The sequence below is a fragment of the Petromyzon marinus genome, chromosome 37, assembly GCF_048934315.1.
Source record: "Petromyzon marinus isolate PM22_M1 ecotype Great Lakes invasive population chromosome 37, UKy_Petmar_22M1.pri1.0, whole genome shotgun sequence".
NCBI classification, from domain to species: domain Eukaryota; kingdom Metazoa; phylum Chordata; class Hyperoartia; order Petromyzontiformes; family Petromyzontidae; genus Petromyzon; species Petromyzon marinus.
Genome location: NC_133703.1, coordinates 11,648,643 through 11,676,162, shown reverse-complemented (window position 1 = coordinate 11,676,162; position 27,520 = coordinate 11,648,643). Strand labels below are relative to the sequence as shown.

At 45.7% G+C, this 27,520-nt stretch overlaps 1 protein-coding gene across 1 annotated transcript; it reads left to right on the top strand.

Moving 5' to 3' along the window:
* Window positions 1-931: 931 nt before the first annotated feature.
* LOC142930163 (sterol regulatory element-binding protein 1-like) lies at window positions 932-26,223 on the top strand. Its single transcript, XM_076072285.1, has 8 exons — window positions 932-1,328; window positions 10,955-11,209; window positions 13,488-13,697; window positions 15,072-15,247; window positions 17,062-17,199; window positions 18,172-18,531; window positions 20,320-20,434; window positions 23,069-26,223. The coding sequence occupies exons 1-8, from the start codon at window positions 1,313-1,315 to the stop codon at window positions 23,377-23,379; spliced, it is 1,581 nt and encodes a 526-aa protein (XP_075928400.1). The 5' UTR covers window positions 932-1,312; the 3' UTR covers window positions 23,380-26,223.
* The last annotated feature ends 1,297 nt before the right edge of the window (window positions 26,224-27,520 follow it).

Sequence of the window (27,520 nt, the reverse complement as noted above, 5' to 3'; positions counted from 1 at the left end):
AACTGTCCTGAACTAAACTACAAAAGGGTGACTATAACTGCCATGATTTCAATTGTCGTCTAGCCGACGGTGTGTAATCAGAATCTGTATTTATACTGCAGGAGTCCGATGAGCTATGAATCTCTTTTTCACAGAGGTCCAGTTCCAGGCTAAAAGGTAAAGATGCAGCCCGGCAATTTACTGCTCAAGCCAATGCTGACAGAAGGGCCTTCTACTAGAGCGGGCTGTAGAGAGCCCCTCCAGATGGTGTAATTGGCCTACTCTTCCAGAAATCCACACTGGCACAGATATCTTCGAAGGGGTAGGAGTAGCCCACTCTTTACTCCACCACATGCGACTTGCCGATTGACTAACCGTGGTGGACACATTCATATTCCTGGGTGAACAGAGGCCGGGGTGGGGTGGGCCCGTGGGTGGGTGAATTAAGAAACTTTACCAATGTGGGCGATGATGAGAGCTGGCCTCAAATCATGGTGAAGCAGCGTACCGTCCGCAGTTCGTTTTACGGACGCTTCAGCTCCAAACTACCGCATGACTGCGACCACCTGCACCATTCCACCTCGTGAGCTCAGTTTTGCTAAATGGTCTGACCATTCGGAATCACACTCTTCTGAGAACCAACTGGGATGTCGCAAGCAGCCAATTGTTTTCCCGTCGCGGGCGATTATTCGTCCTGAATGCTGAACCAGGTTTTCCCTCTCCATCCCCCCCCCCACCCTCGCCGGCCCATGGAAACTCCACTCCTCGCTGCGACGTTACGGGCAGGGGCAAAGAGAGGCACAACGTGAACTTTGTTGTCTGACACATGTCCGTCAGTAACCTCGCTCCTGTTACACCACCCCCCAACCCACCTCCTCCCACACATATAACCCTACCCACCCCCCCCCCCCACAAAACCTCCCAGTGCCCACACGCGCACACTCCCGCTGGTTCCAATCAGTGATTAGAAACCTTCAAACTGCACATCAAATTGGCGAGGTGCCATCCGAACAAAACGATAAGGGCCGGCCGCGGTCGGCCCCGCACTCATTGGCCAGCAACGAGTCACCTCATCAATACTGAGGCTCGCTGAAACTCGCTCCGCCCAGGCCCCCTGAGCAGGGACTCCTTTTATTGTTTGTTGCAATTGCTCCCAAAACGATATACGATATTGATTGCTAGAGGGTCGCACCGCGCGCCTGTGGAGCGCGAGAGAGTGTGTGTGTATATGTGCGCGTGACGGGGGTTTCAACTTCAGAAGCGTTCGCCACCGCCGCCAGCCGCCAGCCGTCGATCCATTTCTCGAATTGCCGTCAGAAATCCTCCACGCGTCATGGACAACTTGGATGGTAAGGAAACAGTTTCGATAGAAGTTATATATTTTTTTTAGATACACATTTAACGTAAAAATTAAAAGAATAAAAACTTCTTAGTATACTCTTTGGTTCTTTCGGTAAAGTCACGTATATATTTGAATTTGTATGTATTTGAATTTGTATTCGAGGTATTTCTCATTAATAGGGCATGCACGTTGTACGATATCGATGCATTGTCTGAGCCGCTGAGTGCAATATGCATTTTTGAAAATTGCAAATGAAACCTGGGTTAATTGATTTAGATAGGAATTATTAATATAATTATTAATAATATTTGAATGTATATGTTGTTTAATATTATTAATAGTGCATACACATTGTACGATATCAATGCCTTATCTAATCCGGTGAGTGCACTATGATTTTTTGTTAAATTGCAAATGAGACCTGGGTTAATTGATTTAGATAGGAAATATTGCTTAGAATTTCAGATAACAATCTCTGCATGTATATGCTGTTTAATAGCATGACAATGCTTGGTGTTTTATCATCTAAAAATTGCTTGGGATTTGAGCCATGACACAAACGACACCGTGAGGCGTCTTTGATGTCCAATTGAGGACATGGTGGTAGGCTTCAGTAGTCGCCCGAAATCTGGCAGCTGCAAAGCCCTTACACCATCGACTTCACGCGAGATGGCTCAGCCGGAGACCGTGCCGGCTGACGGGCCTACGCAGCCTTCCCTTTTGCAGGTCAGATGCATGGCCATGGCAGTTCGAACTCAAATGCCCACGTCGATGCTACATCTAGGCCACTGGACAGCGCTTGACTGGATCCGGAACACTCCGGGAATGATTTGTGAATAATTGTATCTGATTTGTATGAAGCTGTTCATAGGATTTTAGGAACATACTGTACAAAATTGGATTATTATGGATAGGCAGTACATTGTGCCTCATGCCGATAATCCCTGCTCCAAAGCCAGCCTAGCAGCGTTCGGGTAAAAATCACGTGAGACATTAAGGCCAAAAGAAATTGTGTAGAAACGAGTCAGGAAAATATTAAAATCAACACAAGTGAGAGAGCAAAAACAAGAAAGGCAGCGTCTATTGAGCAGAATTCTGTCCCTAAAACGTGAAAAATGTGAGTCTCTGGGAGGATAACTCACTACACAATGAGAATGTCTGCAGGAGCACGTTGCACATCCTAAAGTCAGCCGTGATTAGACTGTAGGAAACAAAAAATCCCCCATTAAACTTTGGTTCAATTTAATTGCAAGAGATATCACAAATATCTCTGAGTTCATAACTTGGTTTCATAGAATACACCAATTAATAAAAATAACTCAAAAGATTACTCAAGCATCTGCACCCCATTTTACAACCGTGTTAAGAATGAAATGTGTACCATTTACATTGAAAAAAAAATTAGAAGATAGCATTTGAACAGAGCTAAGGTTAATTAACTTTCAGACCTTTTGTAACTCCACTGCTGGATGAAAGCCACCCCATGCTGTGTCGGTCATGGTGATTGTCTGACCATATTTTCACGCATGCTGATCAGTGTCAGCACAGGGAAGGGGGGAACCCAGGACCGGTTCAGATATCTCTCATCGTCGAGTTTAGCTGTGGCTGGGAATCATACTCCGGTCAGCAGGGTCACAGCGTAGTGTGTTAACCACCATCGTCACCACTCCACAATGACCTTCAGGCTTGGATAATAACTTCAGTGGTAAGGGTTGGCATTTCCACCATGGCCACAGCCAGTAGCCTCTGGTGAACATGGCTAATGCGTACTCGTGCAAATTGGTTGTTTGGGGGAGGTTTTATCTGCAGGCTCTCATAATGATGTTGTCAACAGGTTACAATGCCTCTTCAGTGAAAGTACTTTCATGGAACTTACATTGAATTGAAATGTGTTTTTAAACAAAATCAAGCTGGGAGGCTCGGGGGGGGGGGGGGGGTCTAACGCTTTGGCCGTTTCAACAAACACAGCCAGTTGTGTCAAGACCCTTAGTGACCTTTTGCATACTTACCTTGGGTGAAAACTCTTGTTTCATTAAAGCCGAGAATCGTCATTGTTTTTGAGTGGAATTAGTTTGTCAACTTCAGAAAGTTTACCGATAGCAGCACACAAATAACAATAATTCGGATTGCCACGTTGCTCGTAATTGTTAAGCGGCCAGCAAAAAATGTGGATTATGTTTCAGGCTAGCGCAGGGTGAGCATGCATCCATTCCTTAGAAATCGCTGCCTAAAAATTGCAGGACAGACATCTCTCTCTCCCTCTCTCCTTCCCTCTCGAGATTCAAACGCGACCTAAAACTTCACCTGTTACCTCGCAACTACGCAGAGATGTTTCGACACGCTAGCGCATTCTTTGTTGAATCATTATTACCATTATTGAATCGCTCGCTGATCTGCAACAAGCGAAAATAAGAGTGTATAGGTAGTGTTATATGAGCTGCGAAGGACTGTGTATGAAAGCAAATGTCTTGAATGTCACTTCATGAGAATTGGACAATGGTGGACAGTGATGAAAATTTTAAAATGTTTTGCACATAGATGCTGAAAGTACAATTAAAATTGCCTAAAATGTTTAAATACGCAGCCCTGCAATTTCTTGCTCGCTCCGTTGCTGGTGGAAGGGGCTCCATGAGTGGAAGCTCGAGAGAGCCTCTCTAAGGAGCATTTGGCCTACTCTTCCTTGCTTGCGAGACGTCTTGGAAAGGGTTTGAGTATGTACATTTTACTCCACGACGCGCAAACCTGCTGATTTACTAACTGTGGTGTATCCATTTCTACTGCTGGGTACACAGAGAAGGGAAGATGTAATTCACTTGGAAGTCCAGTGCACCAATCATTATATGCAGGAAAGGGAAATTCCTGCGAAACAAAAAAAAACAATAGGTTCATATTTGTCACGTGCTACATAGATGGACCCAACGACAAGGCTTGAGAATAAGACCACCAATAAACATGGGCCCTCTCTGGCTTATAGCCTTAAGTAGTATGACATGTAAAAAAAAACTCAGTGTTCTCATTAGAGTCTAAAGTACAAGAAATAGCTGACACAGCGTGAGATAGAGACGACTTATCAGCCCAAGTCCTTGTAGTTCAATTGGTTTACGATGGCAAGTAAAATTATGACCGACATTCGTGTCGTCAGCTGTTGCTGGCTTTTAGTGCAGAGCGCTGCCACAGAGCAATTACCCCTGGTGACCACGATTACCAGTCAACGCTGTACGACAAAAGTGTCGGTTATGCAACTCCAATTACTTATTTCCAGTTTATTACCGAGATATTAGGGGGAGCGGTGGCCCAGCGATTGTGAACCCGGTGACCTGGGTTAGATTTCTGCTGGTCACTGCTAACGGCAGTGGCAAGTGATGCTCAAACCGATCCTGGGCCTCCCACTGAATCTACCCCCCCCCCCACCCCCCGTCATCAGCCCCTACTGACCTGCATGGTGAAGTATGGTGAAACAACCCGCACAACTTACACAGCATGGGGAGACATTCATCCAGCAGTGGATTGACAAAAGTGTGGGAAATTAATAGTATTACAGTACTACTCTGTGTACAAATGTGGGCATTTGGTTGCTGTACATTTGCACACGGTACTCCACTTCGATGAGCTATCGTTAGTGGCCAAATCGCTTCTGAAACAGAGCTAAATAGCTCAGTGATGGGCCCTACGTGGCAAAGTAAAAAGTTTTTAGTTTTAGGTGAAGTCGAGCCGAGTGGCCTGCTGGCTTCTCTGGAATTATTTACATATTTTTAAGTCAGCTCATTTGTTTTTTTCTCCCAAAATAGGCAGTTTGGAGAAAGCAAGTCTAAAGTTTGTCTAAAAGTGTTGCCTTTCACAGGCCGGCTTTCGAGTTCAATATTCGAATAGATTGTTGGCTCAGATCGCCGCGTGCGACGTAGACAATGAGTCAAAGGTGTCACGTGATGAACAAACGTGCATGACGTATCACTGCTGACAGCAGCACCAATCAGCGTGTGGGAGAGCAATCATCAGTGACTTAATCAGTTGCCCTGGCAAGTATTGAACCTGATGATGCTGGTTGCAATTACCAGCGAAACGTCGTACCCAACTGTTGAATTTCGTGATGAGATCGCATACTTGTCAAGCCCTTATCAGTGCCCCATACCTTATTACAGACCAATTCAGACCTTATTGGTCATCCCGTGTCCTTATAAATCTCAACGTACATCCTACAAAGTTCCATCACATTTTGAGAAACACAAACAAATAGACACAATATTATTTTGCCCGCATTGAAACGGCTGCAAGCCCTATGGACCTGAAAACTCTATTTCCCTGTACAGGAATACGGGATTAAACCGTATGGGTTGACACGGTGTGAGATCGCTCTCCAACACAACACTCGTGGCAATGCCGAAGCAAGTTGTTAATACTTTGGGACGCGTTCGTCTCATCACGCCTGGGTCGGGTGGTGGAGGGTTTACCGCACACAATTCATTCACGCGATCGATCTCACAGAAACATCGAGTGTGATTCAGGTTGTGGCATTGTTTCGCTTTCACGATTTAAAGAAGTGACCGCATGTGGCACGCACTAAATGCAACGTGAAACCATTGGCATGCCCAAGTTGATTGTTATTTTGGTACATTGGTACAACCGTGTAATTTTAGGTATCTAAGTATTTCTCTACAATTATAATGATAAGCAGCCAGTTGCGACTGCAGTGGTGCAACGTTTCGGCGGGGGAGGCTACTATTAAGTACTTTAACACGAGAAGCAATTAACATTGGAAACAATTAACCACTGATTATTTATACACCAACTATTCATCACCTGCACGGTCTGGGAAGATGCTCCTCCTCCTCCTTCAAGGGGCGGCTTTTGATTGGCTATGGAGCTGAACCCGAGGCTGAAGCTCCGCCCCTGCCCTCATCGGCCAATGAGAAATCCCCTCTCAGTGGAATCCCGCACCTGAGTCGCCTGAACGAACTATTTATTTTTAAATCGATTGTAATCGATCCAAGTATTGTCCAAATAATGAAGTTAATTACTTATTGAGGATTTTTTTTTAAAAAATGCACATTTAAAACCTTATTTGTAATAATTTTAATGAAAAATAAATTACATGTTCAAAGATAATGTTTAGGTGGGGCGCACATCCCCAATGTATGTTGAACTTCTTTCGCACCGTACGTAGCCAACCGTGCTAATCCCGAGGTAGCCAACCAATTTCCCCCCCCCCCCCCCCATACAGATCAGCAGCCACTGCTAAAATTAAGAAGCCAAATATCCTCCAACAATACTGTCAGCTCCTGCCCTGACCGAGAAGTCTCTTCACAACGCCTATGGCCCCCATGGCACCGTGCAGGCCTTGACACGCGTGACCTCTCCCGAAATCAAACTTGCCTTCCGCTCGTCTCGGCTCTTCCGTCGAAACTCTGCCACTGTAGACGCCTTCCCAAGAATGTTCAAAACACTTGGAATGTATGGAAAAAAAAACAAGGCTAGGTTTTAACCGTTCTGGCAATAAAGCAGCTGTGTTAAGATCTTGATTTGAAGCTTTCGTGACTGCAGGAATCCATACTCTTTGGTTCGGTAAAGTTTTTGTTTTATTTTATTTCTAACTGCGTGACTTTAACGAAAGAACCAAAGATTACGGGTGTTAAGATGTTCAAACGCCAAAAAGATTAAACCTTTTGCGAGGCAATAATTTCTGCAATAACCACACGTACTGGCTGGTGAACATGCAAACAAACATTGTTCTGATAATAAATTGCATTTTTTTACTGATTGGCCTACACCAGAGACAGCGGCCTTCTTCATGGCTCAATCTCACCACCAGTTGTCAGACCAGAGAAGAACGCCACAAGGCGAACAGCACAAAGACAGCGCATTGTAATAAAGTATTAAAGCTTTCGTGACTGCATAAAATTACTCATTGTGTTTTTTCGGTAAAGTCACGTATGTAGAAATACAATAAGATTATATTCAAACAAAAAACAATCACGACGTTTCGATCACAACGCAAGCGATCTTCATCAGGTGTCAAGAACAAATCACGGAGGTAAAAACAACAAAAAGATGAGAGACGAGAATTCAACAAACCTGAAAAAACATTATGTGAAGCACATCCAGTCAGGCCAACAACACAGTTAGACACTTCCTGGCGGACCACGAATTTCAGAAGAGTGTTAAATTTCGTGTTCAACCTTTGGATTGCACATACCAGCATAGATAGAATGAAAAATACGAGGAACACGGTCAGTAGAAATACATATACAAGTCCTTACCTCTTGGTGGACTTGTAAACCAACGAGTAACAGTGCATTGTCTTTGTACTGTTCGCCCAAAGATTTACAGCCTATTGTTATTGATCATACTTTGATAGTGGCAAAAGGTCCCATGATAAAACTTGGAATGTATCGCACAGCTCTTTGTCAACCCACTGCTGGGTGGAGTCCCCTCCCTACGCAATGTGCTTGTTTGGCCATACTTCACCGCACTGGTCAAAGCGGGTTGTGTGTAGAGCGGCCTCAGGATTGATTTGGACGCACATTTTTCACTGCTGTCAGTTGACTTGTAACGCAGTGTGCTAACCACTATGCAACCGCTCCAATCCTTCAATAAACGCGCAGTATCTCTCGATAATTGCATGCTGTGTACTATACAACTTTTTTAACGTATTAACATCTACAGTCTTTTTTGTTTGTTAAGTCCGCGACTTTAATCCAGGACCGAAGGTTTGTTGGCTCCGTGTTTTAGAATCCTCAATTAACCAGCAAATGAAACCCTCGACCCGGTGAGACGCATTAATCACCGCCTCCCTTTGCAAGGGTGATCCGGGTTACATCAAGTCTGCTAAAGTGCACAGAATACCTCTATTTTAAAACAATTAAAAATGAGGCAAATCTAGGCTAAACTTAACAATAGTTTAATAAACATGTGAACAAGTAAGGTGAACGGCACTTAACATTTTTTTAAATGTCCACCAACTCTGGAAGCGTGGTCACCCGACCAGCGTCAGGACGCGAACTCAGGTATTGCCGATACGGCTGTGTGAAACACATCGGCTGCCTGCCCCTTTCCGACGCTCTGATTAATGATTGTCGCGTGGTTGAACTCGCACGTCCTCCCTTGCAGCGGCATTCCGGCGCGTAACCTTAGACGCGCCAACTCTGCTCATCACAGCGGATTGCAATGCGCATGCATCAAACAATACACGCGCATTCTGGCGAGGGCTTTTAATTCGATGTGGAACGCGTGGAACAAAAAAATGCCTTTAAGCTGTTGGTGTGCTATTACAGCTCTCGCTGGAAACAGCGTGGGCTCGGGTCGCCACGATATCATTTTTAAATCTGGATTCATGAAATCCACAAAACCCTTTTTGGGAAAAGAAAAAAAATGATTGTTTGGCTTTCTTTACCCGCAGCGTGTCTGTCTTATACATCACATTCGTGACACGTGGCGCGGAATCGCTGTGTAGGATTCCAAACAGCGACTGATCTATTGTATCGAGACATCGGGCTCCACTCTGCTACTCCAAAGCCGTGGAATGGCTCACAATATATATTTTTAAAAAATACAATTGCAGCCCGTCGCTTATATATATTTTTTTTTCCAAAGGAGGAGATAAGATACCTCCCGAGAATATTTTTTTTTAAACAAACGCTTTGGCTCGACACATTTTTTGTTATGCCTTAGTTGCATGAATTTAATCGACATGATTGCGCCAATAAAAATATTTTTTTTTACCAACAAAAGTGACTATTATGCTCATAAACGAGCAGGGAGGATTTTTTTTTAATGTGGTTTGTACGTTGTGTTTGTTTTAGAATCACAAGTCTAAAGGTAGAGAGATATGTTTTATTTATTTCAGCAGAAAGGGCCCAACAAGCAATTAGACTCCATGTCATGGGCGTTCAACCCCGGTACATAATTTATTAGTGGATTGTATTCGTGTCCTTTCATTAAATTCATATTATTATGTCGTAGCAAAATGTGATTTTGTGCAATATTTTAGATAATCTGATCAAATATCAACTGAATTTGACAAGACAAACCGTAGTCGCTGATCCCAAAAGCTCACACCCCACACGGAAACACATTTCTTGAATTGAGCAAAGGTTATAAGCACAACGGGAGGCAATTGCACATTCCAGTAGAAAGATAAAGTGATTTTTAAAAAAAAAAAAATAAGCGGTAGGGTGAGTCCTTGACTGAGTGAACGAGTGAATGCGTGGATACGTGAGCGAGTCGTTATATGGTGGTACAGTGTGGTGGTTGAACAAAGTGTGGTGGATGAGATGAAACAGTCAGTGTCTGCAAGACCGAGTTCTCCACATGGGTGGAGGAATCAGTGACTAAAGTTCACAGGAGCAGCAATAATGCGTGGATACTCTTTTAGTATAAAAACAAATGTATAACATATTTGGCCTAGCTACTCAATTCACATTGCAAAGGCCGATGTAACAATATAACTTTACTAATAATGCGTGCCCTTTCCACTGTAGCATCTCAGAGTTGTATACGTGATAAGTGACTTACAGCACTTCTAATATCAAACATTTGAAAAGTCACCCCCAGCTGGCCTGCAATCTGGCATCAGTCTGACAGCCGGGGGCAATGACTGCTAGGTGTAATCACAATTGTGTAGTTTTGTGGCTAATTTTCGAATTTGGTCAATTCGGACCATAATGCAGGCACACACTGGCCTACTAATTTCAAATGACTTCAGGGGATCTTTATGGCCCACCGTGAAGTATATGGCACGTATTTCATTGTTAATAAACCTGCAGTAATGACCAGGGCGGCCTACCGGATTACAACTGCGAAGCTTTTCAAACAAGTGGCGAAGGTGCTGTTGCTAGGCCATGTCATGGCTAAACATTGAATCAGCCCATCATCCCCCTCGTGTTGATCAAATGAGTAACGCATATATAGAGGAAATGGCTGCTGCCATACGAATGCTACGAGAAACGGATCAGAAACACCGACATTTAACGGAATAAAAAGAAGCAATAACCTGAAAAAAGTGTGCAAATAGGCGTGTAGAAAAGCAAGCCTAAAATAACACTGAGAGAGAGAGAGAAGACGCGTGGTTTAGAGGACATACGCAGGATACATACACCATCCTGACTGTTAAGGAATGTAAGTGGGCTTGGGCAGGACATGTCGCGAGGGGTGACCGACAGATATCAGGATTATGGAGTGGCAGCCAAAGGAGGAAGCACACCGTGGAGTACGCCTATACCTGTCAACCCCTTATCAGTGCCCCTACCTTATTACAGACCAATTCAGACCTTGTTGGTCACACCGTGCCCCTTATAAATTTCAACGTTCATCCTACAAAGTCCCATCACAAGGGAGAAACACAAATAAATTGTCAAAACATTTTTTTACACAATTTCCCTCGACAAGAATACGGGTAAACCGTATGGGTTGTCATGTATGAGTTTGTATGAATATATGTTGAACGCTTGTCGCACCGTACGTAGACCAACCGTACTAATCGGTATGGGAGCGCTTAAATCAGCTCATGGGCAAGGTGCTCGTGTTGATTGTTACAGAACCGCGAGGGATCCCGAAGTCGATTGATCAAGGATGATGATGATAAATCCACATTGCATTGCACTCCTAAAAGTGCACCTCGTTATCGTGTGTCCCTAACAGACATGCTGCAGTACATCGGCAATCACTCGGACGACTTCCTGGAGCTCTTCCAGCCCCCGTGTCCCATGGACGAGGGGGCCCCCGACCTGGCATCTTCGTTCCCACAGCCGTGCGCCATGGACACGACCTCCCTGATCCCTGCGCCTCCGTCCACCACCACCACCAGCAGCAGCAGCAGCTACTACCCAACATCGCTGGCCGCTCTGCTGGACAGCACGCCCTCGGCTCGGCCCGGCACCTCCGCTGCGACCGCACGTGCGTTTCTCGGCGGCTCGACGAATGCGCAAATGCGCACATTTCGAATGCTACCAAGGTGTGCGAATTAATTAGCAAATAGTTGACACTTTGTAGGGAGGTCAAGGAGTGGTCGCCGTACGCAGAGACTCACAAATGCCGTAAGAATTTGTCATTTCCACTGGTGGCTCAGTGATGTACGCAGGGAACTCCGCCACAACGCTCATTTGAGCAGGATAGCACTGTTGAGTTAAACATTTTTTGACGATTACAAATATACATTTTAGATACTTTGAAGAAGTGCAAATAGCAGCAACAACAAAAAACTGTACACATTCGTCAATAACACTGCCCTCAAGGGGACAACACTTTTGTATATATAATCGATGATTGAGCAATGGTCCTTCTCCATAGCAGTCAAGTGAAGAAGCTTAGCAGCCATTGCAAAGATAGGCCGATTAATTATCAGCAATGCATTGTCATTGTTTGTGTTAATCACATCCCTCTGCCGGTAAGGATAGAGAGAGGAAACAGCCGAGACAAACACTGATAATATGTTCACAGTTCAATCTTGCTGGAGGTTTTTGAATGATTTGAAACGATTCTTAAAATTATGTAAATAAGAATCCATTTGAAATTACTTCACACCATAAGACGTGTGGTATTCATAATAAACTCAAGATATTTTGCTGCCCATTGAGACAGTGCGCATCTTTTGTTGACAGTCCTGAGCCAGTGGTACAAACTCCACATTTCTATGGCGGGGGCGAGTCTATCCAGTGCTCATCTCCTGTATACTGCCCTATACCAGTGGTACAAACTCCACATTTCTATGGCAGGGGCGAGTCTATCCAGTGCTCATCTGTTTATAGCCCTGATTCAGTGATACAAACTCCACATTTCTATGGCAGGGGCGAGTCTATTCAGTGGTCATCTGTTTACAGCCCTGAGCCAGTGGTACAAACATCACACGTTTACAACGGGGGCGAGTTTATCCATGGGAAAAACACTTTTGTTGACTACCCCACAAAAGTTTTGATTTAAAGCTTTCGTGACCGCAGGGATTCATATTCTTGGTTCTGTCGGTAAAGTCACGTAGAAGGTAAACAATAAAATAATAAAAATATAAAACAATACAATTCTCACGACGTTTCGACTGCAACACAAGCAATCATCATCAGGTGTGAAAACCACGGCAATAAATTTTGAAAAAAGTGGCGTTTATTTTTACTCCGACTACACAATCTGCAAAGCTATCACTCCAACCATAAAGAAGAACCCTCTTGAGGAACCTTTCAAAACCATCACTTTACCCTACATTACAGGGATCACAAAAACGATCTCCAAAATCTTGAATAAACACAAGATCCAGGTCCGATTTAACACATTACATAAAATCCGTGATCTGGTTCCGTCTGTAAAATATGTGATTCCGGACATACAGTACACTGGCGTATACAAACTAAGTTGCTTCTGTGATAGTAGTTACATTGGAGAAACCAAACGACATGTCTCGGACCCCATTCCGGAACACAAAGCAGACCTAAAACACGGTAGGACCAACACCTTGGCCGTGGCAGATCACTGCTATAATTCAGTAGGCTCACATGACATTGACTTCTCTAAGACAGAGGTTATTTGCAAGCCATCTGGCTACGATGAGAGATTCGTTCATGAGGCTATCCACATATACAAACACAGAGACAATTTAAACCGAGAAGATGGAGTCTGGCTTAGCAATCATTGGAAGGATTTGATAAACCATTTCGGGTCTTAATTGATTGTTCACGCTTACGGTGGCTTTCAGACCATTATTTTCGTCTCCCCCCTCCTCTTTTCCGAACATAGATGGACTCGTCCATCTGAACAAACTGTCAAATCACTCTCCGTGGTGCTAACGTTAAAAATAACCGCCACTCTTTTTCAAAATTTCTTGCTGTGGTTTTCACACCTGATGATGATTGCTTGTGTTGCAGTCGAAACGTCGTAAGAATTTAAATGTTTTATATTTTTATTATTTTATGATTTACCTTCTACGTGACTTTAACGAAAGAATCAAGAATATGTACCCCACAAAGTGGTACCCATTCTATTGACCCGAGAATGATGATGGGCAAAGTCAACCCCCAACCATAAATTTGAGCTCTCAACCTTACTTTCGTGAGCCGCTCGCTCTACCGCTGAGCCACCAGGCATTGTTTAATATTACGTGGCTGTATTTGACACCGCTGCCATGATGAACACGAGCTGAAGATGTTAATTATTCGGAGCCGCGTTAATTCACGATCTTTCCCCACAGCTCTTCCCACTGGCCAAGCCGCGCCAACGAGCGAGTCCACGGGGAGTGCGGCACGGCCCAGCGACTCTTTCCCCAGCGCCCCGTCGCTGCCCATCAGACCCAAGCCCACGGCAGCGCAGGCCTGCAAGCCACTCAGCGTGTGCCAACCGCTGCCCAAAGCTACCAAGGGGACCCTGCTGCCCAGAACTGACCCACAGCACACCTACAACCGTAAGTGCTATTATAATAATAATCAAATAAAAAAACACATATTTACTCAGTATGTAGACTTTTTTTCAGGAGGGTCCTGCAATTGGCATGTTTGGGCAACAGCGACTGTGGTATTGCTTAAGCCATGGGAGATAACAGGAGAACCCGGAGAATATCCATACATGACAAGGGGGAGAACACATAAATTCCGCGCTGAAAGGCGCCCGAGTCAGGAATCGAACCGAGGTCATTCTTGCTACGAGGTACACATGACAGCCCCGTGCCCACCACCCTGCTGCTCCCACAATGCCACAGACAATTTAGTTTTTGGCAATCGCCTGCCCAGTCAAATTCCCCATTTTTTTAAGTAAAGTGTGTTTTTGTAGATAATTGGAAAGTCCATCAGACGCAAAAAATATATACGTGTGTACAGACCTGAAACCAGATGATATCAGCTGAAAGGTGTTTGATGCAGAAAAACAGAGACAAAACAAAGTCCCAGCACACGATCTAGATCTGAAGTTTTCGTGACTGCAATGATCCATACTCTTTGGTTCTTTCGGTAAAGTCACGTAGCTATAAAATAAAATAAAAAATAAAATAAATCACGACGTTTCGGGCGCAACACAAGTGCCCGTTATCAGGTGGAAACAACCCCATAAATAAATAGCTGAAGTGGGCAAAAGGAGGCTGCTTGTGACAACAAAGCTATAAATCCGTAAGAGGGGGGGGGGGGAGGGAGGAGCCAGGGAGGAGAGGTCGAGGGGGTGGGAGTGTGGGGTAGGGAGAGTGGCGAAGTGCAAGCTCCAACCCGAGCCCGAGTACAACACAATGAGTGCGAAGTCGAACCCAGCGTACGCTATGCACATCAAGATGACGGCTTTTATTCTTGAGCATATATTCTGCAAACGTGAGTGAGCCACCATGTGAAAGTGAGCCAAGTGTGGCGCTTTACAGGCAGCGACAGGACGAGTGGTTTAATGTTGACCCCCATGTCCCCGTCAGGGAGTAATGGGGATGGGGGGGGGGTTACATTTCATGGCATTCATTTATTCTGTGGGATTTTCCAGGTCTGAGCAGTGCACTCAGGTGCCATGGTGGATGAGCCTCTTCTTCCTAGCTAAGAGATCAGGGCTGAACAAAACTCCATTATTATTTACCTATCGCTCAGATCTCATGCGAGAGCGTTCATATGTATTGTAATCACACTGTGTAATTAAAACATGCTTACGTCACAAACGCCCAATAGTAATGTCATTGCAAATAGCCTTAAACGTGCATAATTGTCATTACAACTGTGGCTTTTGGTTGACAAAAGGCGAAAACCATCTGGAAATAATGTTGCGAAAACAATGTTTCATTAAAGATGTGCTTCAAACGCGTGATGGAACGCAGGTTGCCCGCGAGGCTATGAGCCCCTGCTTCAGGCATTCCCCACACGAGGGTACCGGCCCCTGCAGGCCCTGCCTGCCCAGCAGCTGCTGCGCCCTTCATCGTCCTCTGCCGCCGCAGCCAACACCACTCAGCTGGCGCCCGGGCAGTCCTTCATCTCCACGGGCCAGCACCTGCCGGTACGGAGGGCCCCTCGACACGAACCCCGCAAGCCACCATCTCGCTTGAAGGGGAGCCACTGTTGCGAGTGAATGTGCGACGAATAAAAAGGGCCCTTGCCCGAAACGTCGCCGATTGCGCTTTTTTTTTCTTCGAAGGCCACGGTGTTATTGTTGAACGCGCCACATTTTTTTGTTTAATAGGGGAGGGGGTGGTTGGAGGAGGGGGATATGCAAAAGTTGGTGGACGCGACCCAATTCATCTTACTTGGATGTAAAATGCCAATTGTAATAAGTAACGATGGGATCTGATGATCCCGTCGTGCGTGCGGCTCTTGCTCCCCCCCCGGTCACGTTTATCCTCTCTCTGTGTGTGTGTGAATCCGCGCCGAGTTCACTCCCCACTTTAGAACTTGCTTTTTGTGTTAGTAGTCTTAGAGCACCCTCACCCGGCACCTCCGATTAGCACGGTGGGTTATGTACGGTGCGAAAGAAGTCCAACATGCTGTACATACCTTATGTGTAAGGAGTGCGACCTTAACATGATCTTGAGAACCACTATTTATTATTTGTTACGACCAATGCCCCTTTATAAACAAGCAGCGAGGAGTTGTTCAAGCTCAATGTTGTTACCCAGTAAGAACCCCCCCCCCCCCCTTGCTCCTGCTGTCATTAACACTTTAAGAAGGGCCACTCACTGTCTGATGTGGAACCCGACTGAACACGAACAATGAGGTGACAGTACGAGTATGGCAGGGTGGGCTACGAGGTTTACGTGGGGGATAAAGGCCTTCATGTCCTGGTGCTCATCGGAGGAATCCGATGAGCTATAAAGCTCTTTTTCACAGATGTCCAGTCGGGGTGGGTCAAAACGTTGCAACAGGAAAACAATACAAAGACACGACAGGAGTTGCAAAGCATAGGAAAGCGTTAGCAAATCACTCACAAAAATATACAAATAAAATGTCACTATTTTATCTTACCAGGTAAAGCACGCTGAGCTATTAGCTTCGTTTTTTTTTAGAAGCGAACTGACCGCCACAAATGATAGCTCAACGAAGTGGCTTATCACGTGGACATTTATAGCAGCCAAAGCGCACGTGGTTTGAATGTTGAGCTGCAACGGCGAGTTGCAGGTGCCCCCAGAGGGCAGCCCCTGGCCGTACTTCAACCAGACGATGACTGATGACATCACTTCTGTCAGCACCAGGACTAAAGAAAAGGCATTTTACTACCCTAAAATCTCTCTTCGTATATGGGGTGCCTTACCTGGCTAACAAGCGCCATGACCTCGCAATCTTCGTCTGTGCTCAGGCGAAGATGGCGGTGTACAGAACGAGAAAAAAGATGCTGGAAGGTGACACTGACGGCTGCTCTGTGCTGCTTCCAGTGTTCAGGGACCTACTTAAGGCGCGGCTCCGGCTGGAGCACGCCATGTACCACACACGTGTCGGTGATGTGCAGCGCGTCTTCTTAGAATGCTGGGGAGCCGGAAAAGTCCTCTGTACTAGCGTGGACGGCACCCTCCTGTTCACCTTCTGAAACGCTCGCTCGTCAACGTGGCGTGCGCGAATGACCACCACAACCACCACGTTACTTTTCTTCCGTGTTGTGCGCGGTGCTTTTTAGCGCCACAGCGCGTGGATTTGTAGCGTTTATTTTCATTTGTGTTGCTGGTGACTTTGTGTGTTTCATATCGAAATCGCCTCCAGTGCTTTTGCTGCTGGCGGCAATAAAAGTTGTTTAAAAGTCAAAAGTCTCTGCAACTAAGATATCAATGCGACCCAATATGACGCATGTGAATATATCTGTTCCTTGCATTCTCATGACCGAAGGTACTGGTGCAACCTCAGCTGCTCAAGGGAGAATCGTTCCTCCTGACGGCGATGCCGGGAGACGCGGCGGGCAGCCTGGTGGGCGCCGTGAAGGCCTCCCCTCTGCCCACAAGCCCCGTGCAGCGTCAGCCACTCCAGGTTAGTGAGTGTGCCCGGCCCAACAAGAAAATGAACTGGGTCCTTAAACCAGAGAGCAACGCTTTCGGAAAGCCTCCACGAAATATTCATTGTCACGTAAGCCAGGAATATCTCAATATATGAAAAAAATAAGAATAGGTTTTTTACCCCTTCCTGGCAATAAAACATCAAATAGTTACCTTTTTCAAGGCATCAAGTCTGCATTAACCACACGTACTTGTGGCGAAACATGCCAGAAAGGGTAAAACCTAATCTTATTTTCCATACATTTTTATGTAGGGGAAAAGTTCCCGTAGGAATATCTACATTAACATTTGGAATCTTACGGCTATAGAAGGTGGTTGGATTAGGTGGCTGTTGCATGGGAATGCATATACATATAAGGTTTTGTTTATGTTATGTTTAGCCAGTTTAGCCGGATATTTTACAAGGGAGCTCTGTGGTGTGTGAGCACAGCAGCAGCAAGAAAACAAAGACAAAAACGTAATTTTTGCAAAGAAAGAGTACTGGGACCCTAAAGGAATATTGCACGACTCACAAACGAGATATTTAAAGGTCATTAACAATATTTATCTGGCATAAAAGTTTATCCGAATTAACACAGCAGCTCCCCAAGTCTCTCCCAAACACGTGGGGCGGATCGTCAACTACAACCCCTTTGGCGTCTTCCAGAACCAGGATTTTGTATTTATCCTGGAGAAATCCGATGAGCTATGCAGATCTTTTTCACAGACGTCCACAACCATCCTCGGATTTAACGATCCGCACTAATCCGCACCTCCGATTAGCACGGTCGGCTACGTACGGCGCGAAAGAAATTCGACGTGCATGCACACACACACACACAGAGGTGTGCTCACAAACAGCAGGAAGGCCCGACTGCTGCCACGTCTTGCATGCGGTGCCATGTGACCACTGCCACAATTCTCTACCCCCCACCCCCCCGCCACCGTCTGCCGTGCTTCCCCACAGGTGGTCAGCAGTGGCACGATATTTGTGCTGGACACGGACAACAAGCTGTCGCTGCAACACAGCCCGACGCTGGCCGACAGCGCGGGGCCCGCGCGCACCGCGGCCACGCCGCCGCCGCCGCAGCAGCCGCAGCAGCAGCAGCCGCAGCAGCAGCCGCAGCAGCAGCCCGCCGCTGCCGTCGCCGCCGCCGGCACCTCGGCCGTGGCGGCCGCGCCTTCGCCGTCGTCGGCAGGGACCGGGAACCCCGTGCCGTGCCGATCGCGACGCTCTTCGCACAACGCCATCGAGCGCCGCTACCGCTGCTCCATTAACGACCGCATCGGAGAAATGCGCTCCATGCTCGTGGGCCCACACAATAAGGTACACGGGGTTCAACAGCAACGAGTTTTAAGTGATTTCCTGCCGCCGTAACGAACGCCGAGGCGTCGGCGCTCATCCCCCGGTGAACCGCCGTGCAGAGCCCAGCGATGTCAGTGCCGAATTTAACACAGCAGCTCCTGAAGTCTCTCCAAACACGTGCAGCGAATCGTCAGCTATAACCTGCTCAGCGTTTTTCAGAACCAGGTTCTTTATCCTGGAGAAATCCGATAAGCTGCGAAGCTCTTTTTCGAGTACCATCCACAAAGTGGTACTCGTTTTTAATCATCCACGGAAGTATGATGGGTCGAGTAAACCCCCAAGCAGGATATGAAGTTTCGAATTAAAGCTTTCGTGACTGCAGGGATTCATATTCTTGGTTGTTTCGGTAACGTCACGTAAAAGGGAAAAAATAAAAATAAAACAATAAAATTATCACGACGTTTCGATTGCAACACAAGCAATCATCATCAGGTGTGAAAACCACAGCAAGAAAATGTGAAAAAAGTGGCGGTTTAAAAAAAAAAAGCCACTTTTTTAAAACGTCGTGATTGCTTGCGTTGCAATCGAAACGTCGTGAAAATTTTATTGTTTTATTTGTATTCATTATTTCCCTTCTACGTGACTTTACCGAAAGAACCAAGAATAGGATCTGAAGTGGCATCCTTCCGATAGGGAGCTGCCCGCTCTATTGCTGAGCCACCCCCCAGCTGGCCCATGCCGCATTTGTCACGTGGTTATTCTCGCGGTTGTGGCGTGCAGCTCTCCGTCGTCGTGTTCTCTCGGGTCTCACTGCGCGTTGTTCAACACGAAGTCCGACGTTTGAGTTGTGATTGGGACAGTGCCAGGTCAAATATAGCATCAAGATACCCTATTTGACTTTTGAATATAAATATTCTTGGTTCTTTCGGAACCAAGAATATGAATCACTGCAGTCACGAAAACTTAAAAACAAAATTTCTGAATATCAGTGAATATCATACCTCTGCGAATGTTTTTTTTTATTAGCAAGTTACTGACAGCCAGTCTTATGAGTTTTTACGTCATTAATTATTTTACTGTTTGCAATAATGCTGCCAACTATAAAATACATGTTGCGCTACAGCTTTGTAAGTGACGCACAAACACAAATGATTCAACACATTCATCAATAACACCGTGGCCTTATCATAAAAAGTGTACAATAGGCCACATTTGTTTTGGTCGTGGCTCTTCTTCATAGCACATCGTGTGTGCCAAGTCTTTCACGTGCATCATATGAAGAAGCTCCATTGCCCAAGACGTGATCTATTACACATCACGTTATAACCCTTTCCCATTCAGAGACGTCCGCAAGTTGCAGGGTGGGTGTCCCGTTCACCGCCGAATCTCGGGACGCGCAAGCGCCTCAGCGTTCATTTTATTTAGAGGCGTAGCGCCGCTGTTTATAAAGACATTGTACTGAATTGCAGACACCCGCAGCGACACGACTGCACTCTGCATTAGCTGGCGCCAAGCTGTGTCACACACGCCCTCCCGCATCGCCTTATACTTCCGATTCCCTTCCGATGACGTACACGTACGTACGCGTAAGTCATCGGAACGGGAAAAGGTTAAAGACATGCCACTGCCTGAAACGTCACCTCTCGTGCACGCTGTTTACATTAAAGGCTGCAGTGTTCTTGACGGGCGTCTTCATATTTAGCCACCTGCAGGGACACCCACGGTCGAACGCAGTGGCAAACGCGAGAGCGGGCGACGCACGGGGGCGATTCGTGCTGATCGCGTTTGTTTCCCCCGACTGCGTCGCAGCTGAACAAGTCGGCGGTGCTGAGGAAGGCGATTGACTACATCAAGTTCCTGCAGCAGGTGAACAGGAGGCTGAAGCAGGAGAACACGGCGCTGAAGAGGAGCATGCAGGAGAAACGTGAGTTCGTCAACGCAGACAAATGATCTGTGGAAGTGCTGTGGCGCGCACACACTCAGGATAACAAGAAGAGAAAATACAAGTCGGTAGATGCGTGACTCTGCATATATAAAAAATATATATATATTTTTAAAAAGTATCAAGAAATATATTTTTTAAATCTTATGAGGCTCCAAAAGCTGTAAAGTGCAGTCTCCAATTTTTGATGACCCACTCTAATCTCTCAATGTGCTGTTGAAGGAGGGTGAGGCAGCCCACGAAGTTGAGAAATCCATGACAGTCAATGCACACAGAGTCCAGAGTGTACGCATAGACGCAGAGGGGATCACGAGCAACCTGTAAATATTAACTTTTTAATGTATTTGTTCAACGTGAGATTGTTCAATCCGGAGTCCGAGTTCATATGGAATCTGTTAACAGCAATTGCATAAAATTGTAATAGTTTTGTAAAATATATTATTTATTTAACGTGTATTCCTAAACCCCATTGCTCTTTCAACATTGTGCAGTTTTTTTTTTCCATTTCATTACATTTCATGCGTTCAACTTTGAATAATTTACCTTACCAGTTTATTTTATTTGCTACCGGTCTCGTTTAACATAGCCCCAGCAGCAGCCTATGTAATGCACGGTACAATTACACTTGTGCTGAAACATTCACATAAATTTAAAGGGTTACATTTCTGCCAGAACAGTTTGGAACACCTCTTCGGAAATTGTTTTGGCACGTCACATCCATCTCGCCCTATTTTTAAAAAAAGTTTTACTCAGATCTATAGGAACATAGACTGCGATAATACAGGATTATGCTGAATAAGATATACCTTGTACTCTAGTGGTAGTGCCTTACGCCAATAATTCCTCCTCTTAAGCCAACCCAGTAGCGTTGTGGAAAAATATCGAGTGAGAAATTAAAAGCCCTGCGTATATTCGATCAGGTTTAACAGAGAGTTATATTTGCCTAAAGAAGGCAGACTCCACGTTGCATAATTCTCACGGGAAGAAACGTGATCAGGTCGAAATTGGCAACATGCACTCGCATACCTAGCGTCCGGACTGTCTCCACTGGCTTCATGCCCACAACAAAAAAAAACTCAATCAAAATATCAAAAGTGACTTTATAAATATGGGTCATATCGTCAAATACAGTGGCATACATTTACTAATGACCGAAATTAGAAAACATTCACCCCAAGCCAAGGTGCAGCCAAACGGACTTCCAGAGAGGATTCTAGTGCCTCCTAATGGTGTAGAGGGGCCTCAAGGATGATTGGTCGACGGGCGAGGATTTGAAAGGACTGGAGGAAAGATTCAACCGGGGGGAAAAGGGTGGGAAACGGAAGTCGAACCTGGAGGCGGCGGTTAAGGATCGTCAAGGGGGATTGGCTGGTAGAAAAACAGTGGGAGGAGAAGGTTTGAGAGAAAGGGCCCTGGAGAGATAAAAGGTGGAGAGAGCACAAGGGGTAGGGGACGTTGGGGAGAAGGTAACGAGCTTCATGAGACAAGAGGAAAGCCGGGCCCAGTGTGGGTTGCCGTGCGTCCGATGATAAAGAGACTCCAAGCACACAGCTGTCGGAGTCATTACACAATTTGTGTTCTAAATATTGCACATTGGTACTGTGCAAGGATCCATTCGGAAAATCTACACTTCTTAGGAGTCAGACGTCATTAAACAAATGTAGTTTTGTGTAAATGGGCAACATACACCTTTACAAATTGGTTATGAAGTAATGATCGTGTAATATGAAATGATGACTGTTTTAATTATTGAAGGTCATTATTTGTAGGGGTATTTGCAGATGATACCAGCAAAAGGAAAGTGAACATTTTCCAACAGTGATTCGCGGGTTTTTGGGAAGGAGAGTGCAGTATCTTCAGTCATATGGAATTCTATAGCAATGTGAAAAATATTCCCGTTTTGCGATTGCACACTATGGGAACACTTGGGCACATATGCACTGTATGTATGTTGAACTTCTTTCGCACCGTACATAGCTAGCCATGCAGTGATGTAACTACATTATCAGCCCAAGGGGTTGCGGCAAGTGGTCAGGTGGGGCCCCAATATTTAATATGTCTCGTACGGTCGCACCTCGGCTGTACATTGCAGCTCCTTTTGCCTAATCACATCATTACGTACATTTTTGTTCTTTTACATCATTGAACACATATCTCATGGTGGTTGTCAAGGGGGGGGGGGAGGGGGCAAGGCACCCCCTGCCCCCATGCTAGTTACGCGACTGCAACCGTGCTCATCGGAGGTGAGGGAAAGACAATGACTTGAGGAGGTTCCACGCGCTTGTCACGTAGTCAAGGGTGCCTGTTACTGATAGCCACCGTCACAGCCACTGAAGTACACTGGATGTGGACAGACCTGGCTGAAATGAATTGATTAAATCGACTCTCTCGCAACTGCACCTATTATCCCCATTCGCACTATTCCCGCCATCCCTCTTCTTCATCCCTCCTCTTCATCCCTCCTCTTCATCCCTCCTCTTCATCCTGCTGCTGCTGCTGCGGCACAACTGTGAAGAAAGAGCTCCACACCTCATCCCGGATTCCTCCGGCCTAACTAAAGACTCCGATTACGATTTGTGACCCTCTGACCCCGTCGCCCCCCACCCGTGCTGGCAGTGTCAAGCCGCAGGTCGCTCCTGCGAGGAGGAGGAGGCAGCGGCTGTCTGGCGGACGAGCGGCGGCGCGCGACGGGGCGACTCCACTCCGTCGACTGCTCGCCGGCGTTCTCGGACGGCGAGGCCGAGGAGCTCGCAAGCCGCGGCGCCGACAGCGCCGGCGGCGCCGACGACAGCACCCACTTTTCGGGCTTCCCGTACCCGTCGCTCGGCAGCCCGTTTGCCAGCGACAGCGACGATGCCGACAGCCTCCGCAGCCTGGACACGTTCCAGTTTCTGCTCGACCCGTGCCTTCAAGCGCAGCAGAGCTGATGGTCGTCCCCTTTTCCTTCCCGCCTTGTCAAAATAAAAGTCTATATATATACCAGATAAGATACATTTACGTCGTAAAAAGGGGAAACAGGTGCTACAGTACTGTAATATGTGAACGTGCCAAGAATGTGGGCATGGAAAACGTTAAGCTTTTTAGACGCTTTGAGAATGTTACTGCTGCGTAGGTTTTTCACAGTTGTGCTGTGCGGTCCCGTTGTCGAGTTGTACCCAGTGTTGTCCGGGATGATGTCCGGTGTTTTCCCTCTCCGACGTACTGGGAGCTGCCTCAGCAGGCGGAGCGAAACGTCGGACGTCGTGCTGAATGTCACACGTTACAACCCGAAAACACAGGGCAGAACGTTGGGCATTTTTACAGAATTTGGACTAATCTCAAATGCTTTAGTTTGGCTTTAGGCAGCTTATGGTGACCCAAAGTTCACTACACACACCGGTCTTGAAAATGTACTCTGTTTTTAAATCATAATTATTTTGCACTTACGCTGATAGCTGGTTCTATTTTTTTCCCATTTGCTTCCAATTTATTAGTTTTCTCTCAGAATATTAGTGGAACATGGATGCCGCCAACATAATCAAGCCCCATAGGCCCTCTATCACCAACTTTGATTCCCTACTTTTTGTAAAGTGCGTTTTGATAAACTATTATAAATTTTAATTTAATTTTATAATTTTTTTTATTTTTATTTTCCATCTACGTGACTTTACCGAAAGAACCAAGAATATTATAAATGAATACATATTTTTTTAAAATAACTGTTCGTGCTGCGATTTTTAAAATATGATTTTCATAGAGGTACACCTGGACATTAGCTCTAATTTTTGTGTACGGAGACGCAAAATGTGACGAGTGAATACCATCACCTTCTTGTGGGAGAAACTACAAAAGGCAACTCGAGCTACTTGCGTAGGTTGCGAATGTGTAGCGATCCGCTCTGTGTTCGGATCGGTGTCACGGTGTCCGACGTTTCGCCTGACGAACGCAATTCAAAACACATCGGAAAGGCATTCAGGCTACGACAATTTTTCTTTGGATGTTTGCGATAATTAAGTGCATATCGGGGCGTCACATACATTTTGAAACTACAAACGTGACAATGTGTAAAGGTACTGCCACAATTAAAATCCACTTGTAAGCAGCAGACATAGTACCGGAGCAATCACGTACACACAGCTTCGTTCAGCTCGGGTATTGCGCGGCAAAGAGGTGACCAGGGCACCGCCCAAAAAAAAAATCGAGGTTTTGTTACATTCAATGTTGTGCCTCTTCGTCGTTTTCGTTTGCCTGTTAAACTGAAGCCAGTTAACCCCTCAGCACTTAGCGGTTTGCTCAACCGAGGGTCAATACGCACAGAGTCCAGAGCGTAGTTGGGCACGGACGCAGCCGAGAGGAAGGGAGGAGAGGATCACGAGGGACATGCAAATACGAACCAAGGAGCATGGGATCCGGATGACGTTTACGCCACAATTCAAGGGTGCCTTTCCCACTTGCATTGTGGGTGGCACCCCCTTTCAAGTCCACGTTGCAGGTTTAAAAATAAATTATAATTCTGTAGTCAAAATAAAGTCCGCGGGAAAACTGTGGTTTTGTTTCTGGAAAGAAATCTGAAAAGGGTCACCTAAATCCACCGCAGGACTCGAATCCCAAATGCAATCTGTTGTAGGATGTCCCCCATCGTTTGGCAACACGTGGCACACAGTGGCACATTTTTCTATTTCCCATAACTTGGACACCCTAGTATCCACGTTGCAGTTAAAACAAATCATTTTGAAGTCTCAGATCACTTGCAGTTGAGATTTATCATCGTCTCTCTCGGGTTCTCACTTGGTTCAACAAAACACAATTTAACTACAATCTGCTCGAAAACGTTGGGTTTTCTTTCTGCAAAGAAATCTCAAAAGCAGGACTCGAATCCCACGTGCAATCTGTTGTAGGACGTCCCCCATCGTTTGCCGACACATGGCACACAGTCGCGCATGCTTATATTTCCCATAACTTAATGGAGAACGTGTATACAAATGCCCATGTGTAACATAACCTAGGCCTCCCTTTAAAAAATGAATTGTGTATGACAAGTTGATTCTCACCTCTGAATAATGTATTTATTAATGATTGTAACACAAATGCAAGCTGAAGTCAATTGTGTACTGCCACAAAACATAATTATTGTGCAGGCTGTAGGAAGCAAGTTTTAGTTTACGACTGTATTCTGTTTAAAACATTGAGCCATAACAATTCGTGTGAATATACTTGTGCTGTGTGAGTTGGGTTTTTTTTAAAGTAATATTGTTATGCCAGCATTACGTGAGACCCATAAACCATGGATGTACACAGGGTCGGAGCCAGGATTTCAGGCCGGGGTGACATTCAACAAATGTTAATTTCGAGAATGATTAGAGAGTCAGGCTGTTGAACTGGACGCCATCTGTTGGCGACACGCTCTGACAATGCAGTTGCACGGAGTTCGCCAGACCGAGTGTCGTACACTTACACGCAGAATGTCACCCCTGTCACCCCCCCCCCCCCTGGCTCCGCCCCTGGATGTACACACTTGGATTTGTGCCCACGTACATGATGAACGCGTTCACAAAAGTGCTTGGCATCAGTTTTGGGCCATCGTCGCTGTTTTTACCAGAAGCCTCGCCCAGCAGCGTTGCTGCAATGGGTTTTTGAATTACGTATAAAGCATTTCTCGATGTAAACCAAACGATTGTCGTGTTTTTAACATCTATCACAGCTCCAGAGCAAGGTCCCCCCCCCCAAAGGCGCACAACACCAAGCGGCCAGCAATAAACAGCACTATTGAAAGTAAAAAAAAAATAATTCATACGTTTCTTTAATATCAGCGATTCTAACAAGGCCGACTCAAATGAAAAAAGTATGTGGACACGTGGCATGCAAACACAGCCTTAGTTGTAAAACTATCACTGTGCTTTGTCTAATATTGTCAAAAAAAATTCAAGCTCAACTCATTGAGGGAAAATTACCTTAATGATGTCATGCATCTTGTGGATGCCAAAGGCAAAGATCCCCTGTATAGCCTCAACATATTGTTGGGGGAAAGTGCTGTTAGCGAGTAGCACCTATAAAGGCCTGGAACGGCACACGAGGAGGTGGGATGGCTAGCACCACGCCAAGCCGCCTTTGTCTCCCTAGTGGCGATGTTTACACACTGCACCAGACTCTTATGAGGCTGAGTCGACGTAGGGGAGGCCCAAACCGGTTCAGCAGCGTTGCCAGTGTTGGCCGTGAGCGGGAATTGAACTCAGGCGGCGGGTTCACTGCGCAGCACGCTAACCGCTACACTACCACTCCCCACTGGTGTAAATTTGTGAATATGCACAAACAGCTGTGGGATAGTCTCTATTCAATCGTCAAAATAATCACCATAAGTCATGGTCAATCCACTGCTGGATTAAGGCCTCCCCAATGAACCATCCTGCGATGTAACAGTACGCACAGTGCCTGCAACGTGAGAAGATTTTATCGCAACATAATTGTGGCGTGAATTAAATTACAAAAATGTGCGTGAGATCACCTTTAAGTATATTCACAGAGAGTGCCGGATTTAGCTAGTGCGGGGCCTGTAGCATATGATGTTATAAAGGGGCCCTAAATAATAATAAAAAAACACATAAATATTAAAACACAAATTTTCAACTTGCATAGTAAAGTAATTGTATTTTTCCATTTGCTATACAGCCAGATAATACGACAAATCGCTCATCTTAAACACCCGGTCGTTCATAAAAGTTGAAGGCGGTATAGTGCTATAGTAATAGAGCAAGTGCAGAATCACTGAACCGCAATTGATAGCTTGAAAGCGTTTAGCGCGGGGCCCTTGAAAGTGTGGGGCCCGTAGCACGTGCAGATTACTTTTGCTACTAGGATAATCCGGCACAGGTCACAAAGACATTCATCAATACCGATAAGCTCACGTTTAGTGGTGTCATTGAGTGAGCTTATTGACAGCAATTGTGAAGCAGCTTCTGATGAAGCAAACTGGAATTAACTGTTTCTGCAATAGACTTTTCCGAATGTATTTTTCCCCACATGTTAAATGAGTTTAAACTCAGGGATGTAACGATTCCCCGTCCCCATCGAGTTCACGGATTCACGATCGCC

Excerpts from the sequence above, each read along its gene's own strand:
- LOC142930163 (XM_076072285.1), top strand. Across the intron at positions 13,698-15,071 it reads CCCACAGCACACCTACAACC|GTTGCCCGCGAGGCTATGAG; the intron begins GTAAGTGCTATT and ends GATGGAACGCAG. Across the intron at positions 20,435-23,068 it reads GAGGAGCATGCAGGAGAAAC|TGTCAAGCCGCAGGTCGCTC; the intron begins GTGAGTTCGTCA and ends CCGTGCTGGCAG.